This window comes from Aspergillus caelatus, assembly GCF_009193585.1.
Source record: "Aspergillus caelatus strain CBS 763.97 unplaced genomic scaffold BDV27scaffold_139, whole genome shotgun sequence".
Lineage (NCBI taxonomy): Eukaryota > Fungi > Ascomycota > Eurotiomycetes > Eurotiales > Aspergillaceae > Aspergillus > Aspergillus caelatus.
In genome coordinates this window covers 47,927-66,454 of record NW_022475402.1, presented here as the reverse complement: position 1 = coordinate 66,454, position 18,528 = coordinate 47,927, and the positions used below count along the sequence as shown (strand labels likewise).

The following is an 18,528-nucleotide window of genomic DNA, read 5'->3' as shown; positions in this document are numbered from 1 at the left end:
GAGAACATGTCGTTAATCTGCTGAGATACGAGTGCCGGTGCTGCATATCTAAGATCGAGATCAGGAATCCGCTGTTGTGGACGTAATAGAAAGCGATGAAAATCAGTGCCGGTGAGTTTATGGTCCATGGGCTCCGCCGGTGAGGTCGATATATGCAAGGAGCCCGATTTGGAGATCCTAGTCTCATTGCCTGGCAGCTAAACGGCAAGGAACGTCTCGTAGGGAAAGGAAAAATGGAGAGTGCTACCTCTTTGCACCGTAGGTGGGCTTAGAAAGGAGGAAGGAAAATGGGGAATCAGTGATTAATTCTCCGAGGTTTAAGGAAGCAGGCTCATTCCAACTGTACTGAAGGAAAGGAGCGGATGGACAGGCCAACAAAAAAGGAAAAATTAGTAAATCAGAAAAAAAAAAATAAATGTGGATCAGCGAACCAATGGCCTTAAATTCCGGAGGCGCTAGCGTGGTCACCAAATCCCTAATCTTGTAACATATCCCGCGACTGATCTGATCGAACCTACCGAGAATCAATGGAAAGTTCTCCGTTTCAACATGTCTCATTCCACTTTGCCTTCTGGGCAAGCAAGAAGCCAACTCAATTCGACCCATATATGACAAACTTAGATCAAATGTGATCTCATTGTTGACGCGTAACGGTAAGACAGCAACAGAAAGAAAGACAAAATTCTGAGAAAAGTAAAATAAGAACGTGCGTCAACCCGAAATCAATAGTGAGAGCCCACATTCCGGGAATGTCCCACACCAACGTCCTGTTTGCAGAATCTTGCAGGTGTTATCAATGCGAACCCTACCCAACCCTAACAACCCCCCAACATACTCTCCCCATACCGTCCGGTGCTTATTTCCCTCTGCAGATCGGCGCCATTTGGTCATTGAGATCTATTGACCTCTAGTCTCCTGTGGTGGCAAACTCGCGGAGTTCATTAGAGTAACCATGGTTCCATTTCGCATTGCATATATATTACTGCCTATTATATGCGGAGCTCTGTCGGGTCAGAGGTATATATGTCATGGAAGCTGGATATCGTCATGATCCAACCAATTCCAACATTTTCTTCATCGGAGCCATCTCGTTCAGTACAGTGTTTATCGCATGCTCCTTTGTTCTGTGTTATAGCACCCTTTGTTGAGTCCCCCAATCACACCTATATCGGCGCTACATAAAGTGTCATTATCCCCTCTCAATCCCTATCACCCCCGTACGAGAAGAAGTGATAGTCCAATATGGTCCAAAGCGCTGCAAGAGCCAATTCCGGCAGTTCTAGCCGTGAATACGGCATCACATTCGAATGTGCGCCTCCCTTAGCCGTTCGTCCCGGAGTTCCCTTGACCCTACCGGTGATCGTTGCGGTTCGGCCTGTCGGCGCTCCCAGAGACAATTCTGTGCAGCAGCTGGTAGTAAATGTGTCGCTACGAAATGAGTCGGGAACCGCAGCTTGTCCCGGACTTACCGGCACCTTGACGTCGAGCGTGCGCAGCCGTCATGGAAATACCACGACTGGGTTTGGAAAATTCAGTCGGCTCACCATCGCGCAGCCAGGACGCTATCGACTGCGAGTAATGTTGGGCGCTGCTTCTGCCAACGGAGTGACGACACGAGATTATATCGACTCGGGAGTCATTGAGGTTCATGCTGGTGCTCCGGCAGCTCAGCGGCCAAGTGAGTTGACGACTTCATCATGGCACGATATACTCTAGGAATATTTCCTAAGAGCTAACTGGCTTAAAGCTCCATCACAGGTCGCCAAACTCCAAAGCTTGATCCCAGAGAACATCGACCTGTCGGCAGGCGATATTGCAGCCTGGCAGCAAGCTTGATCCAACCGTCGTCCAACCCCATATTGCATCGGACAAGAGGAGTGATAGGAGTTACTTTCAATTTAGGTCTAGCATTGATATCTTTCCAGGGGCGTTGTTGGGAGCATGGATACACGGTAATAACGACATAGAGGGGATTTTCTTTAGTATTGCTCCGCGGCAAACAGTCTAGAAGGTAGATATTTCCTACAGTGTGATGATAATTTCACCAATCCCTTTTTTTTTTTTTTTTTTTTTTGATCGGGTTCCTCAACTCTAGACTTAGTAATTTCCCTTACATCACTGAACTGTCAAATATTGTTTTGTTTTGAACTACACTGCACTATAACATTGGATTAGAAATATCGCATCTATCCCAAGCAAATGATTGGTCGGGATATCAGCCCGAGGAGCTATTTAGGGGAAATTATTTCCGTGGTTGTGTCTATCCTATCCACGCTCTTGATCTAAGCCCTCAGAACCGCAATCCAGCGATTTTACGGAGTCGACCCTAGGTCTGAGCATCACCAACCACGAAATCCTACCCGTCATTCTGTGTTATTGCCCCTCATCAGCCCCTCTGCTCCTTTCAACCCAGCATACGACCGATTGGGCCTGAACATGTGAAAATTATGGGATAATGACTTACCAGGTCTTAGCAGGATAGGCGAACAAAAGTCCTTGTATCATCCTTCCCACCCGCTTCATTTGAATTGGTAGGTTCTTATCGACGGTCCATGTTTGGTCTAACATTATCTAATTCCATAGGTATCCCACTCTACGCACCATCCTTCAAGTACATTCCATTCGCTCTTAGGAGAATGTCAGGTAGCACCTACGTTTGCACCGCACTATACTCCCCCACCAGACGTATATATTCTTTGCTGCACCCGATTACTGGACTTAGTCCTATCCAGAGCAATGCGAACCCTCAATAGCAATCATAAGGGTCGATAAAGCAGTATAACCTGAGGCCGAGTTTTCCCCGTTCCCGGATCCACCCCAACAGGCCAGACGAGCATACCAGAATTCCACGATACAATGCAGTGCAGAAGTGCAGACAAGGTGGGAACTTGGTACAGAGTTGAGGTAGGAATTGGCCCCGCCTGGGAAGACTCGAAACGTATCCGAGTCATACGCAATGAATAACATAATACTATTCTCGATGACTAAGCCAATATAGGAAGGCGATGCGAATAGAAATTAGGATCAATTAAACCTCATTACCTGACTCATGACAAATTATGCTATTACAGACCCACGCAGCACAAACCCGAACAAATCCGGCGACCTACTTGGATAAGAACCCACTTTCCGTCTCTAGCCACGCCTCAAAGTTCTTCAAACCTGGATGTATCCTTCTCAATGTTGGAACATCGGCTTTATACCCAGAGTCATAAAACCACCGAAACATAACCCCCAATTCATTGAACGCCCACATCAATAATCGAGCAAGGAACCCATAAGTAAGGGGGGCATCCTCTCCGGTAACCCTCTTGAAGATCCTCGCCATTTCATCATATGTGAGCTCATCACCTGCCAGCGACAAAGGTCTATCCTTGTACTCGTCCGAGTGCAAAAATGCTTGTGCACCAAAGAACCCAATATCCGTGACAGATATCAGCTGGAGTGGTTTCCCGCGGAGAGCGATCTTCCAACTCGTAGCGAACACGGATCCAAAGAAATTAGGCGTAAAGTTATTAAGGAATGCCACGGGACGCAAGATTGTCCATTGCATATCTGTTCCCTTGGATCGGTTGATAAGGTGGTGTTCGATATTGTGTTTGCTAATGAAGTGGGGGACGGGAGTTGGCTTGTCGATAGACGCATCACCACCACGGTCGACGGACGTATATACGAAGACCTTCACATTGTTGTTGAGGGCTGCGTCGACAAGTGATTTACCTTGTCTTTCTTCGGAGTCCTCCTTGAAGAGGCCTGGAACAGGTGTCTGTGTTTACCAGTGTAAATAAGATGCTTCTGAATGGCCAGGGTTGGTGAGTTAAACCAGGTCATACCTGTATGCTGAACACACCCCAGATAGGCTGCGTTGTGGCTTTCTGGGCTTGTCTGAAGATATCCTCTGGGCGATCTAGATTGCCTTCCACCAGTTTGATATTCGATGACTTCTTGAGTAGCTTTTGAGCACTGTTTGACTGGGCATCTCGGGTGACCGCAAGAATCTCGAAATCCGCGTCTTGGCTAATGAGGTTATCGATCACACTGCCGCCTTGTTTCCCGGTGGCACCGGTGATTAGAAGCGTCCTCGACATTTCTTCGACTGATGATATGAAACTAGGACCGCAAGATAATATGAGATGTAGTCAAGATGAGAAGGGAGATCAAGAACACACGAGGCTTTTTATAATAGACTATTTTCCAAAATGTCATATTCCATCCGCGGTACTCATATTCCCCCCCCTTTTCCATATTCACTGTATAGAAGTCTCGCATTTTGAATCTTTCTTCGGGTGGCCAACGATACAACCTACGATCATATCGCCAATTGGTAATCGCCTCCACTCTCGGAGTTGATCTCAACCCCGACGCTAAAGTGCACGATGAGATTATCCAAGCTTCGGCCTTAAACTATGAATATCTTGGTAAGCTTCAGAAAAGCTACAAATTCGCCGCTGATTAGCATTTCTGGGTCCATAGCTGAGTATTAATTAAGTACGACAAGGTTTGCATACAGACACGGGCCTCGCCCTGAAGGCACCGATCGGTATCCAGTCTCCGAGGTAGCACTTCGAGGGTAGATGAAATCAGACAACTTGGGTTCTGAATTATCATATCTCATTATCGTTAACTTTTTCAATAGTTTAACTAGATCAATATTGCCGCCATATTTCCGGTAAAAAACTAGCGGATGTGTTTAATATTTTTGGTTGATTAAGTAGCGCAACTCTGAATCTCTAATCACTGTAATGTACCTACATATTGCAACTAATACACAAAATCCGTCTCATTAATCGAGATATGAAGCTTCAAGTAGTAATAGACGTATTAAGAATACCGCACAGACGATAGTGGTGAAAGTATCTACAAGTTCAATACACAATGCTATATAGAGTCCTAGAAGGATAATTATTGATGACGTCATAGTCACAAAAGGGTTCTCACGCCAAGCCCTTTACATTTGACCCCCAAACTCAATGTCGATCAATATCGAACCCCCTTGAACTACTACGAATCATAACAATATTCCATCACAATGCGACAACTTAATTCAACATAGCTATGAGGTACTTTCCGGAGTGCAAAAACCCTCTGACTACGTACGAATACTATGCCAAACCACTCCCAGGAGGTCAGCAAGCGGAGCTGCAACAATTGTCGCCAACGGAAGGTCCGATGCGATAGGAAATACCCCTGTGAAGCATGCTCAAGGTCGGGGAAAGAATGTATATTTCCGGGACCAAAGCGAGTGTCCCGGAGATTGAATAGACCTCCGGTTTCTGAATTAATGGCTCGCTTGAAGCAATTGGAAGATGCTGAGAGGCTTCGATCAATGCACCCTGCAGACAAGGATGATCCTGGGTCTAATATAGAACGACGCGGTTCATCAAGAACAAATCTTGAGAGACCTGATCAGAGTGGCCGGTTGGTAGTCAAAGATGGGAGGAGTCGGTATGTCGATGATGATGCTTCCGTGATATTTGGTGATAAGGTGGGGAAGTCGGTACCCTTTGAATGATTCATAATTGGTAGATTGCTGATAAATCACAGATCCAAGAGCTGCGAGACGTTCTTGAAAGCTCATCATCCGAAGAGGATATCAAGACAGAAGAGATATTGGGCCCATTTGGTCTTCCGCATGGAGGTCTTGTTGGAGATTCTAACAGGACCAAAACGAATTCTAAAGGGTTCTATCCTCATTCTACTCAACAACTAGACATTTTGTGGCGTATCTACCAAAGTCGCGTTCACCCGTTGATTGCCGTCTTGCACGTACCGTCAGTGGAGCGAATGGTTCGTGACGCAGCGGATGACATCGCTCTAGAGCCGTGCAGTAGATCTCTGATACTATCTGTCTGTTTTGCTGCCGTCGTCAGTATGACACCTGACCAGTGTGTATCAATGCTTGGGAAATCACATGATATGGCCATCGAGGAGTTGAGTGTGGCTGTGAACCGGGCCTTGAAACAGGCCAACTTTATAAAATCCAAAGATATCCCTGCTCTTCAAGCAGCAGTGCTGTTTCTTCTGTGCTTTCGCGTAGTAGGCGACACAAGGGTTGTATGGGCGGAAGCTGCCGTGGTTGTGCGTGTCGCCCAGGGCCAGGGTATTCATCGCGATGGTACAGAATTCAACCTAAGCCCTTTCGAAACAGAGATCCGTCGTCGACTGTGGTGGCATATCTGTATTCTGGACATGCTTGCCTCAGAGGACCAAGGAACAGATACCCAAATAAAACCAGACACGTTTGATACGCGCCTCCCCTCCAACGTGGATGGACATGACTTAATTCCAGAGATGACAGAGCTTCCACCCGAAAAAATGGGGTACACAGACATCACTCTCTGCATTATCAACTGCGAAATTGCGACTAGCGTCTCTAAACTAGGTCCTTCCTTCGGTCAAAATTCAAAAATATCAATTAGTGATCGAGAGGCCCATATCAAAGCTCTAGCAAGTCGTCTTCAAGACCGGTACATGGATCATTTTGACCTCGGAGTTCCTATACAATGGATGGTTGCGACAATCGGTAGGCTGATGCTTTCGAAAGTATGGTTGGGAATCCATATCCAAAACGTACCAGGAAACGCCAACAAGTCAGCTCCCGCGAGATATTTAGCCGACCCCATCTTTCAAACCGCTGTCGAGATCACCGAATTTGCTTATTTCTTCCAAGAAAACGAGACTACTGCACATTTTGCCTGGTTGGCTCGCAGTTACAAGCAATGGCACGCCTTAGCTTACGTTCTCTCGGAACTCTGCGTCCGGAATATCAGCCCGGAAACTGACCATGCCTGGAACGTGGTAGCCAAGATGTACAGAAAATGTGTTAAAGAAGCGCCTGAGACATACTCCATGTTTCAAAAGCCTCTGTCACGGCTGATGGAACGCGCCACTACGTCTAGGGCTGAAAAACTGGGGATATCTCGCGAGCTACTGGATAATGGGTCTCCAGGGGCTCTGAAGTCAAGTATTGGAGGTATAGACCGTGAAAGCAAACAGGTCCTGTTCCCTCCTATGCCAGATCTTCGCAATCCATACCATAACCCTATCGGCGACGAGCCTACTGAACCAATTAATTTCGACAACATTGGTCTAATCCAAGGCATTTCTGCTTCTGAACCAACTGACTATCTTTACCCTAACATAGATTGGCTTTTTGAGCCCTTAATATGAGAAGTTGGTTGAATGGTCTGCTCATCGTATCCGTAGCATTCCACCAAAAAAGAAAGAAATAAATAAATAAAAAAGAAAGAAAGAAAGAAAGAAAGAAAGAAAGAAAGAAAGAATTAGAAATAATAATAATGTCAATATCAATACACTCAAGTCCCTTTCCTATATAAGCCAGATGGGGAGCCATGTGGGGCACTTCACTCTTACCCCTCCTGTATTAAAGCCGTCTTAGTTTCTGAGATGCATTTATCCAGCGGCTTACAACTATGAATTAACGGAAAGCACGCTCCCAATTGTCCGCTTTATTGAAGAAGAAAACAGAAAGGCTGCCTACCATGCCAGACCCCAAGATCGAACTGCCCGCCACGGATGCATACGTTCGTGTTCAACTGCTTAATGGAGGAAGCATGACGGCCAGAACCCACATGCTCCACGCGGGGGAGGAGCCAACAAAGGAGTTTCGGCTGTATAACTGGGCGTTTTTCATCCATCATGCCAAACAAGGACGACGCATGCTCTGGGATCTGGGAATGTCATCGGTGCGTGTCTCTGCTCTAAGGCTCGGTTCCCACTCAGAAATATAAGTATTAACGCATCAAAGGCCCCGGAAGATTTCCCCCCAGCTATAGTAAACGGGCCATTTAAGGAGATCCAACCCCAGGACCCGCGCGAGTCAATTCAAAAGCAAATCGAGCGTCGCAATGGGGTTGCGGCTGATGAAATCGATACCATCTTGCTCAGGTTTGAACACGATAAATGCCCCTTGGCGGTTTAGATGTATCTCTCTTACGTATAATACATAGTCACGCACATTATGACCACTGTCGGCCAGTAAGACGGGCTTTTAAGAATGCGACTGTTTTTTTTGGCCCTGGTACATCTGAATACTGCGCCCCTGGTCACTTCATGAACTCGTCCTCTCCATGGGACGGAAGATACTTTGATCCAGAACGAGCGATAGAACGGTGGGAAACATTACAAGGGCCGTGGACGCGTTTCGGGCCGTTCGAACGCGCAATGGACTTTTTCGGAGACGGGAGCTTCTGGGTCATTCAGGCTCCGGGCCATATGCCAGGTAATCTGGCTGCTTGTGCTAGGCTCGCAACAGGAGAGTGGGTTATGTTGGCTTCTGATTGCTGTCATTCTCGGTACACATTTTCTTGTCTTAGTCACAAGCTAAACTAACTCTGACATAGGGCGCTGCTCGATGGTACTAAGGAATTCGGGACCTTTGAGCTCGGAGGCAGCATGGCTTGTCTCCACACAGATGTCACCGCAGCAAAGGACACACTGGCACGGATTAGAGTGATGGAAAAAGAGCTGGGGGTCCACGTTGCCTTGGCCCATGACGCTACCTGGATGCAGGAGGAGAATGATCCGGTTTTACTATCTCTACTGGATGAGAAATTCTTTAAGGATATGCGTGCCGCCTTCCCACAGCAACAGCCTTTCTAGCGGGGCTTTGGCCGGTACATATGGAGTTGTTTTGAGGTATGAGACTTGGGCGTATGATTGTAATCGCATTCAAGTGTTTAAAGCTCTGTGCGAAATTGACTATTGAGCACTACAGCATTTTAACTCATTATTTCTGCCTTATGCAATACAGGATGGGATACGGTGTATATCACGTTGCTTGATTGCTAACCCAATTGCCTGGAATGATAATCAATTTGCATATTATTCTGCAACCCGCTGGAGACACCAAATTCTACATACGGCTCGTTTAGTATACTCGAGTCATTTAACACAATCCTCAGAATAGTTTGATAAATGTGGTATAGTGGAACCTTGCGATGCGATGATTCTACAAAATCCGAAAGTGTCAAAGGACTCTTCAGCTTTCAATGTCACTGTTCATGGAAGCCTAACCTATGAAGGTGGCAAATGAGCCCTGTCTATTGCTGACCTCTTGATAAGTGGCCTTTGAGTAGGTATCTTGATAGAGGTCTCAGTGGGGTACATTGACCATGTACATAGGTGTCGGGGCCATCTCTTCCTGCGATGTCCTAACTATAGAAACGTAATGGATGTTATCACGCAAAGTAGATGGACTTACGTATTGTATTATAAAGGAAATGTTAACAGTTGTGATTAAGTACACAAAAGGTTATATTGTCTAAGTGTATTCTTCACGCAATCCTTGCTTGATAATGCTCATTGATTGACTACGCGTAGATCCAAGAAAATGACATAGGGTTAGGGAAGGGTAACAAGATCACAAACCCTCGTGAAGCAGTTCAACTTCATCTTCTGGCTCAATGAACCTCATTACACTGCTTTGCGTTAAGTAGGAATAGTCTGCTCTGGGATACACCCATGCGTTGTTGATTCTGCTTGGCATTGGTACCAACCAAAGCCTGCTTCGTAGCTTGAAGGTGGATGGATAGCCATATTTGTTTACTATTTGAGATCACAGGTAAAGAATCGAAATACACTGGAAAGCAAATTTCATCCGCCATCTCTTTGACAACATCCCAATAGATAGGGAAATCTTTGAGTTTGGTCTGAATACCCGGCTGGTAAAAATGCTCTTTATAGCCGTCAGGGAACTCAAAAGCATGCTTCACTGGGTCACGAGGAGACTGGAACTCGTTACATTTAGTAGTCGTGCTTTGTACCAGAAGACGTAGCCTCGATTCCTCAGCTCATCGTTAACAGGGAGATCAACATCCCATCTCCATCCCGTATTATCATTCCCGATAGCCCATGGCCAGCCGAAATTACAATGCCCAAGACATTCATCATCAGAATTGTCCTCCGCAGGTTGCCTTTTAATGGACCCTCCTTCATCTCCTCCTCTTTCCTCACAAAAATCCGACTCATTCAATCCAAACAATATAGACTTTTTACCCTTATATTCTGAATCTGATGTTACAACCATCGCTCTCACTATTGGCATTGGTGCGCTGGTCAGCTTCTGCACGGCTAGCATTCCTCGCGAGACCAGATAGTCTATATGTCGTGACCGCTGACCTCCCTTAGTGGATTTATCATACCACCATAGGCAAAACCAATCCAGCATCTTCCCAATCTCATCTTTCTTACCACCGACATCGGCGCGCGCATCCATTTTCTCCTTTGCCATTGTCAAGAAATATTCTTCGAACTTATCGCAAAGCTCTATCCATATTTAATATTGGACAACCACATGATAATAATAATAATAATAATAATAATAATAATGTAATAATATCATGGTAAGGATGTCTTATCTTTGAACAGGATACAACAATCTCCGTGCAAGGCACATCGACAGAAAACGATTATATCAATATTACCCTATCTACCCAGTATCTATCTATATCTTAACCCTTCCTTCCAGTTCCAATATAGGAGAGCCAGTTTTCCCAATCAAATACTAACCAACTCAGTCAACAAAATCGCCGGTTAGTACTCTATTAGCGTTGAGCAACTCTCCATTAATAGGTACAGTAAGCAAGATGCTAGATGCAACAACGAAATATACTATGCTGTAGGGCCAGCCGTATTGTTTCTCTTTCACATGGCTCATCGTAAACCAAAGCCCAGTCATAAATAACCTGTATTGAAGTTATCCGAAGCCAATGTTCAGGATATAATTAACACAAGGAATTGGAAAGGCACTATTTCGGAGTATCGTATATTATTACATACGATATAAAATCTCAATTATCCTAGTTGTGCTGGTCAGACTGCTTATAGGTCGCGGATATCGGTAGTCTGGTGAACTACTCGTATCAATATTCATGTCATAGTCGCAACATTCTCTACCATTAATCCATATGAGTGCTGGTGTGTCGTTGCGGCGATAGACAGATAAATTGACGATACTCTGCGAGACCATAAAGTGGTTAACCGCTTTCTCGCTTTCTCGCCATAGCATGTGGAGACTGTGGCTCCGGTTGGCGCTCGTTTTCTATTTACCAATCACACTTTGGTTGTATGTACATGCAGCGCTATATGGCGTCTATTGGCTAGCTGCTGTAGGACTTCGAAACATTGCAGTCTCACTGGCTGAACCCCACACCACCCAACCACTAGTAGTAGCAACCACTTGGGAAACGATCCAACGAAGAGGGCCCCCTTCAACGATTATCTGGGTGGTGATGAGGATGGGATGGAAACGGTCTAAATATTGTCAGCCAGCGGTCAAGCGTGGTGGCCTACACCTAGTTCATCGCAGCATCATCCCCGATAGCTGTCTTTGATGTGTGGTACGAAAATGATTATCCATGGCCTCAGTTTTCGGTAATTTTTAGGTTGGCTCTCTCTTTAATTCTTTATGTCATTTTGATATTACTTTTTATGTTTTGATTTTTCTTCGGGTGGTTGTCTCTGCGTAATAGACATACAGCTTAGGGCCCCGGGGTAATTTAGGAGAAGTTGGGGCTACATCGTCAAGTCCCAACGGCATGCTTTATTATCTCACTAGGTTGTCTGTCCACAGAGGATGAGTCGATAGTCTTCAATTGAACTACCTCCAATGTAAATGTATCGTTATTTAGCTCATCAGACAGACATTACTCGAAGACAAACTCCCCGTTTCTATTGAAGACCCGCTCAGAAAGGTTGACATCGCTTTCAACAGGCTCTCCCTCTCCATTGAACAAGACTGCGCGTAGAATTGGCACTTCGTCGTCCCCTTCAATCTCGAATCTGACATCTTCGGCCGTCTCGGAGAAGTTCCCGCCGTCCCATTCGAAGTGTCCTAAAGAAAGCCGGTGTCAGAATGGCTTGGCTAGGTTGAAAATTTGTGAGTCACCCACCATCGTTGTTTCCGAGGAAATCATTAAGGTTGATTTCGGAGTCCTGGAGCTCTCCCTCTTCGTTTGTGAGTTTTGCGAAGAGAATGTGGCCATCCCTGATCTCGATATCCTCAGCACTCTCGTGGAAGCTCATGGTGAATAAAAGGAGAATAAATGACTATGAGAGAAGATAAGAAGGAGTAAGGACAAGTTGATGGTGCTTGAAGAGGCAAGGGCGAAGAGGTTGATTGACAAGATAGATAGAAGCGAACGAGGAGGTCAATAGGCGGGCTTTATATCCCCTTGCCTGTTAACAGCAGGGGTATACCCCGCGTTGCGCTTTCACAAGGATTCATGATTCCCGACACATGGCCTTTGATCATTAGCCCGGTATTCGCGCATGGCTGTAGGCAGTGGAGAGGGGAAGGAGCACAACGCGGAACACAGCGACTCCATCAAGGAATGGTGTTTTAATCCGGACCGGCAGATGGCTTTTGTGTCTCTAGGCAACAGTCATAGCGGAGAGGCCTGGTTGTTCTTGCCGAATAAAATCAACACGGGCGCTTGTAGTATGTGAGAATCCCCCACTTGGCATGGTTGTAACAGTATATAGGCCCTTGGCAGACAGGTCAATAGTGGACCCTGGAGGGGAATGGCTCCATCGGCGGGCGGGGTACGCGCCCTTGGGAGACGCTCTCAATAATCAACATGTCGTTAAGTCGGGACTAGGCAGAGATATTAGTATTAATCCATGCTATCATATGGTCGTCCTGTCGGATCTCTGGGAGGTTAGATGATTGAAGCGTGTATCCAACTGGTCCAAGCCACCCGGGCCCACATTGGTCCCTATTAAGGGCGCCAAGTACGCCAAGCTGATTGCTGCAAGTGGCGTAGGGCTGACGTGATTTCGCAGCTCGTGTGCTGCATCTCATCCCAGCTGCGTGACATTGTGTCTGTTGTTGCGTTTGTCTTGCTTTTCGAACTGAGGTCTGCTAATGCCAAAGCCTAAGTGGGTGCCAACTTGTGACCAGCCACTGGCCCTTCAAAGACCAATTCTTCCCCCCCCCTCCCCCCCCCCTTCCCCTTCTATTTAAATGGACTATTATCGGGCAGTCGTATATTCTAGTATTATCTTCTCAATTTACTGACCTGCAGATATTCGCATGTAATGAGAGTATGAGGAACTGTGTGGCATCTATATCCGTTAGAACAAAATAAATGTCATGTGAGAAATCTACTGGTGTATAGCTGAAGTTATTATAGCTGACCTTTACCAGGACTAACCGCGGGCAATCTCGTGGTACAATGGGCGGTCAAGTCCAATAAAATTGTTGCAAAAGGAGCAGCATTGCTATTATAGATTGTCAAGCTTATGGCGATACCCAAACATTAGGATACGAGAGGGACGGTCCGAAAGTTCATGGTAAATGCGATCGTCAAGGCACTCAAAAGGAACGCGCTATTGTGTTCGGTGGGCTCGGAATGGTGGGTGTATTACTTGTTATCTGGAATATAATTATGTTTACTACTGGCCAAAATTTATGCACCTAAGTGTGGTAACTAAATCAAGTCTATTATATAGTCTGCATGTTGCTCTCAAGATGTATCAGCCGGTCAACCTTAATATTGACTCTTGACCAATTATCTATATCTCACGCGAAACTACTACTAGTAGGAAAATATTTAAGGTCTTCACTTCCTCCAAATCTCTTTCCACATCTTTTGCAGCAGCTGCCAGCAGCTCGATCTCGGCTGTCACCCTTGGCTGGGTTGAGTGCGTAGTAGGAGGCTTGGATTCAGCGGAGTGGGTTAATGTTGCGATTCATATTATTTCATTATGTACTTTTACCAGCCAACCACTTGTCCTGCAGAAGCTCTGCTGCTGACGGTCGGTCCCGTGGATCAAGCTTCATTATTCTTAGAACGAACCCCTTGTCCTCCTTAGATATCTCCTATTCTGAAATCCTTGAAAATGGCTTTATCTCTTGAGGAATACGTTTCATAATATATACCAGGATACTTAATGTCTCCGGAGGGCAGATTTCACGGTATGTCAAAGGGAATGGTCCAAAGAACTGGCACTGTCTCTGCAAAATCTGTAATTCATAATCGTCATGACCTGCGGGAACATCGGGCTTGAAAAGAAAGAAATTGCCTCCATAGAGCAAGGTTATGAGCTGGAGCAAGGTCAGAGCGGCTCAGCATCATTGAGAGATCGACATGAACGTACCAAGGCGCCAAAGGACCATATGTCTGTTTGTGTACCCCAGCCAATCCGGAGTTGCGCTTCAGGACTCCTCCAGATAGGCGCTCCAATCAAGCCACCACCCTTGGCATACGCCGAATCCTCAGGAACAGTATTTCCACAGTCTGCAAGTTGAACACCTGTAAACCGTACATCCCCTTGACCATAGTTTACAAGAATGTTGTCGAGCTTGATATCTTCAAATTAAATAAGAGAGCATGCTTAATCCAGATATTCATCATTACTTACCTGTATGTACAAAACTATTGTCATGTAGAACCTTGAGGGCTTCTAAAATACTTCTAGCAACATATTTGATCTCCTGGTTTGTAAGTCGCTTAGAGACAGAAGCATTCGGAAGGTTATCATCTAAATATTTCAAAACTATGGCGGGTGGGTCTGACGGCTCGACTATCTCGTCGATTAAGGGGCGTATGAAGGGATGCGAGATTGGAAGAGGTTCAGAACATCACGCTCATTCTGAAGGCGAAAATGAGTGACACTTTTCACAATCACTGGTTGATTGCTTCTGATTTTACTAAAGAACTATTATAAGCTGAATCTGCCCTTAGGTTTCCAGTAGCTGCCTACCTTGCGAGCCAAACCGTCTCCTGCAATTGCTTACCAATAGTGTATATGCCATTCTGACCGCGAAGGCATTGGCCTAATTGGAGGGAAGAAGCCATGACTGGCCGTGTGTCACCTGAAAATGATCTTTTTAGCTATCAATGCACACGATCTCCTATCATCACGCCTAGAGTGAAGGGAAGGACGCAATTATAAGTGCCAGGTTTAGTGGTGTTCGGAATCTATGGTGTATGCGCCAACCTCAGGCAGCAAAGCTCGGCTTTAGGCATCAACGCTTTCTTTAGGCTTGACACACACCACGCATCGATCTATCATTTACCCCCACCATCAGTCACCAACATGTCAAGAGATCCACTCTATAAAGGTCTAGGGGATGTTTTAGGAGGAATCCCTTTGGATTCCATCCATCCAAGAGATGGGCTTACCACGAAGGTCGATCTAACAACATTAACATCATACAATTTACTTCCAAAACAGCGGAAAACAATCGTCGTTCCTGGTACGTAGGTCAATCCGACATGGATACAGATGCTCAATATATCAGGCTCACCCTCCATATGGAGGCCACCAAAAACACCAAGAAAGGTGAAGGCAGATGCAGGGAGATATCAAATGGACCCGAATCGACATGTATTCCCCAAATGTTCTCTTGAACCACTCTTCAGAGCGATATCGCTCACGCAGCCAACCGTGAAACTTAACGACATCGATCTTGTGACGGATCGACGCAACCTCCGTCTTTTGTTGGGTTTCGTGAGTGGTAAGAAGAGCCCATTCCGCATTGATGTAGAGGTTGTCAATAGCACAGTATTGTTCTCTTGTTGGACCCCAAGAGCAACTAGCTATGTCAAGGGATTTCATGGATATGGGCATGAATTTGAAAAGGCATCTACCCGCCAACCGAAGGCGGTCAGGGATAGCTTGACTCATAATCGAATCATTCGCTACATGTTCGGGGATGTTAAGATTATTATGCGATACGAAGTCGACGGTTGCACCGGATCTGACAAGGACATTCGCATGACAATGCCTGCATCAGAAATCCAAAAGACCCCAACAGGCTATACAGTATTGAAATGCGGGAAGTTGGTCGCGCCATCTCGGATTATCGAAATCAAAACTGGAGCAGTTGGGAAAAACCTGGATATCTCCAAGAACACTGAACAACTTTGGTTTTCCCAGACACCCTTTCTTTGTGCTGGTCATTATGATGGGGTTGGGAATTTTACAAGCATTACGAAAAAGAACTACTTGAAGTTGGGAAGACTTCAGAATTGGGAGAAGAACCATCAAGAACAGTTGAAGAAGCTTGCAACACTGCTTCGAGTCATCGTTGAGTTGGCTAAAGCAGGGGCTTGGAAGAAATTCGCATTGGTTTCATCAGAAGGCACATTGAAAGTTTTTGGGTTGACAAATCAGAATGATAAAGGACTGCCTGTTGACTTGCAATGTATGTGGGAGTAGGTTACGAATACAACCAACGATTCTGGATGAAGTATTTTATGTTATTTTCCTCATTATTTTAGGGTTTTTTTTTTTTTTTTTTTTTTTTTTGCTTTGGCAGGGTAAACGTGAGACTTTTATGCTCCCTTTACACAACAACAGAATCAAATGAGCTGTTCCTGGCCTCAGCTACCACAATGTCCGGTGATATTGGCCTACAATTTAACTGTAGTGCCTTCACATTATGTTCAAGGACATACCTTACCACTCATAAGTGTACATGCCAACTCCCATATAGGTTAATACAACCCTTCGCGTGAGGATAAGCTGTAAACTATGTCACATGAGCGCAAAGGACATTAGTACATGAAATTTACCATACCGACCAATACACATTGTGTTTAATCTACACAAGCGCCAGTTTTATTATGAATTACATGAGGAAGACAATTATTTCCGTTCAATCGTATATTATATGGTTATAACTCTGTAGCCGAGATGGCCAAACAAAATACAAGACCAACTCGGTCTATCAACGAAAGAGAAAATATCGACAACTTGACTTGCAAGTCGCAAAAAGCTCATAACAACATAGCTCATAAACAAAATATCTTTCGGTACAACCGAGCAAGCGAAGAAATAAAAAACGAAGCATCCACCAGATGCTTGCATAGCCGGACAAAGACCCGCTCATTCAATGACAGTCAAGGAAACCGACCCTGGCGAAAGACAGGTAGGAGGTGCAAGGTATTCACACAACGGTGAACAGAAATCCTCCACAAGGAGCCGAAGACAGTCCAAGAGCTCGGTGACAAGATAGTCTACCCCTTGAGGGGATAAGATGATTTCCTCCGATCGATACCAATGATCTAATCTGATCTAATCTCACTCGGAAGTGGAAGAGGTAATCCGAGACCGAAATAAGTGGGTAGTGTAGCCCGTAGCCACAGCCATAATCCTCAGATAATGACAGTCATGGTTATTGAACCATATATACCGGATCTGAATAACGGTATAGAGGAAAAGGAAGTTGAGAGAACAATCCGTCAGAAACGAGGGATCCACTTCTTCATTCATCTCTTGTCATCGCGCTGGCGCAGGCGGTCAACACCGCCGCGGACGGTGTCGCGGAGACTGAATCCTCCGAACAACCAGTCGTTCGAGTGACGACCGTAGTGGTTCACGGTTCCGCTGTAGCGACGGTAGTCGTCACTGGATTTGCGGGAGTGGTAAGAGTCAGATCTGCGCTTGGTGAAGTGTGTCTCCTTGATGGATGATGGGGAGGCGGGGGGAGACATTTGCGTGGGGCTTTCAGAGCGACGTGGAATGCTGATGCGAGCCATTTTGTCGCGCTTGAGGATGTAGGTGCTCTCTGAGTCCGAGCGACGCGTGCGTGTGGTGGTTGGGATGTCGCTGGGAGCGGGGGATTTGGACCGAGAGCGAGAGCGGGAAGCGAAGAGTCTTCCTGCTGTTACGGAGAGTCGGTTGGATTTTGTTTGAAGTTGAGTTGAAGTGGTAGACCTTTCTGGAAGGCTGGAGGAAGAGTTGGATGAGGAGGTAGTGGTTGTATGGGTGAGGGAATGCTCAATGCTTGTCCGCTGTGGTTGCTGGATGTCTACTTGTGGGGCAGTAGTGTTCTGATCTTTCATCGCTTGAAGCAGGAGAAATTGGGAAGCTTGGTACTATTAAGATAATTATCTAAGAAGCAGAGATAATTGTTGCTGACTAGAGAAAGAAATTCCCGAGAAGCACGGGGTCCCGAGGGGTTATTTATGTTTCTAGTCGGCTCCCCCGAGCGGATTCTCCTGACGACAGTTTATCATTTAACTCATTCCCCTCCTCGGCCTATCGAGATGGGAGATTGTCAAATTGGCACGCGGCCCCCTGTCGGAGGTGACCGTGCCGGCGAATGGGAGGATGCCAACACGGCATCGGGCCCCATCGATAGGGCTTTAGCGTGGATTCTTGTTTCTCTTTTTGACTCAAGTCGGTGAGGGTCCTGGGGAGACCCACTCCTCTGCCCTACGAGGTACCCGATCTAACCAATAACCAGCTGCGACGGACCCGCACAACCCATCAAGAGGCTCGAATACACCGCTTCTGCCTGGAAAAGTCACTCTTCCCTTAGTCACTCCCCAACTCCGTACAATGGAAATTATTCTGCCTGATCATGCTGGTTTTCCTTCTCATCCCGAATACGAACTGTCGTGGTTCAACACAATCTGTCACCATCGGTCGGGCAGCTGTCTTTTTTTTTTTTCCCTTTTGAGAATGTGGACAGAAGACCAGTCAGAAAAAAAAGAAGGATAGCTAACCCCTCACTTGGACAGAACAACAACACGCATGTTCAGCTGATGCATT

At 45.9% G+C, this 18,528-nt stretch overlaps 9 protein-coding genes across 9 annotated transcripts; 4 read left to right on the top strand and 5 right to left on the bottom strand.

The window, feature by feature from the left end:
- The first annotated feature begins 563 nt into the window (after nucleotides 1-563).
- Nucleotides 564-2,042, top strand: BDV27DRAFT_131373 (uncharacterized protein). The gene is made up of 2 exons (XM_032067626.1): nucleotides 564-1,678; nucleotides 1,748-2,042. The coding sequence occupies exons 1-2, from the start codon at nucleotides 1,243-1,245 to the stop codon at nucleotides 1,834-1,836; spliced, it is 525 nt and encodes a 174-aa protein (XP_031925618.1). The 5' UTR covers nucleotides 564-1,242; the 3' UTR covers nucleotides 1,837-2,042.
- A 1,064-nt stretch (nucleotides 2,043-3,106) lies between these two features.
- On the bottom strand, nucleotides 3,107-4,088 carry BDV27DRAFT_146905 (nucleoside-diphosphate-sugar epimerase family protein; the record flags this gene model as incomplete). The annotated part of the gene is made up of 2 exons (XM_032070654.1): nucleotides 3,107-3,766; nucleotides 3,834-4,088. 2 exons carry the CDS (start codon nucleotides 4,086-4,088, stop codon nucleotides 3,107-3,109), a joined length of 915 nt encoding a protein of 304 aa, XP_031925617.1.
- Nucleotides 4,089-4,982: 894 nt separating this feature from the next.
- BDV27DRAFT_17040 (transcription factor domain-containing protein) lies at nucleotides 4,983-7,214 on the top strand. The gene is made up of 2 exons (XM_032075287.1): nucleotides 4,983-5,485; nucleotides 5,545-7,214. The coding sequence occupies exons 1-2, from the start codon at nucleotides 5,105-5,107 to the stop codon at nucleotides 7,168-7,170; spliced, it is 2,007 nt and encodes a 668-aa protein (XP_031925616.1). The 5' UTR covers nucleotides 4,983-5,104; the 3' UTR covers nucleotides 7,171-7,214.
- Nucleotides 7,215-7,502: 288 nt separating this feature from the next.
- BDV27DRAFT_159678 (MBL fold metallo-hydrolase) lies at nucleotides 7,503-8,622 on the top strand (the record flags this gene model as incomplete). The annotated part of the gene is made up of 4 exons (XM_032072906.1): nucleotides 7,503-7,706; nucleotides 7,769-7,908; nucleotides 7,971-8,279; nucleotides 8,364-8,622. The coding sequence occupies 4 exons, from the start codon at nucleotides 7,503-7,505 to the stop codon at nucleotides 8,620-8,622; spliced, it is 912 nt and encodes a 303-aa protein (XP_031925615.1).
- Nucleotides 8,623-9,730: 1,108 nt separating this feature from the next.
- On the bottom strand, nucleotides 9,731-10,252 carry BDV27DRAFT_159677 (uncharacterized protein; the record flags this gene model as incomplete). Its single annotated transcript, XM_032072905.1, has 1 exon — nucleotides 9,731-10,252. The coding sequence occupies one exon, from the start codon at nucleotides 10,250-10,252 to the stop codon at nucleotides 9,731-9,733; it is 522 nt and encodes a 173-aa protein (XP_031925614.1).
- Nucleotides 10,253-11,514: 1,262 nt separating this feature from the next.
- BDV27DRAFT_131367 (CVNH domain-containing protein) lies at nucleotides 11,515-12,694 on the bottom strand. The gene is made up of 2 exons (XM_032067625.1): nucleotides 11,913-12,694; nucleotides 11,515-11,854 (listed from the first exon to the last, which is right to left on the bottom strand). Exons 1-2 carry the CDS (start codon nucleotides 12,043-12,045, stop codon nucleotides 11,667-11,669), a joined length of 321 nt encoding a protein of 106 aa, XP_031925613.1. The 5' UTR covers nucleotides 12,046-12,694; the 3' UTR covers nucleotides 11,515-11,666.
- Nucleotides 12,695-13,843: 1,149 nt separating this feature from the next.
- BDV27DRAFT_146901 (putative serine/threonine protein kinase) lies at nucleotides 13,844-14,822 on the bottom strand (the record flags this gene model as incomplete). The annotated part of the gene is made up of 5 exons (XM_032070653.1): nucleotides 13,844-14,068; nucleotides 14,122-14,333; nucleotides 14,386-14,551; nucleotides 14,605-14,662; nucleotides 14,728-14,822. The coding sequence occupies 5 exons, from the start codon at nucleotides 14,820-14,822 to the stop codon at nucleotides 13,844-13,846; spliced, it is 756 nt and encodes a 251-aa protein (XP_031925612.1).
- Nucleotides 14,823-15,062: 240 nt separating this feature from the next.
- On the top strand, nucleotides 15,063-16,248 carry BDV27DRAFT_131365 (uncharacterized protein; the record flags this gene model as incomplete). Its single annotated transcript, XM_032067624.1, has 2 exons — nucleotides 15,063-15,223; nucleotides 15,269-16,248. Coding segments are annotated over 2 exons (1,081 nt in total), but the record flags the coding sequence as incomplete, so codon positions are not given.
- Nucleotides 16,249-16,617: 369 nt separating this feature from the next.
- On the bottom strand, nucleotides 16,618-17,928 carry BDV27DRAFT_131363 (uncharacterized protein). The gene has a single exon (XM_032067623.1). It carries the CDS (start codon nucleotides 17,814-17,816, stop codon nucleotides 17,241-17,243), a length of 576 nt encoding a protein of 191 aa, XP_031925610.1. The 5' UTR covers nucleotides 17,817-17,928; the 3' UTR covers nucleotides 16,618-17,240.
- Between the last annotated feature and the right edge of the window lie 600 nt (nucleotides 17,929-18,528).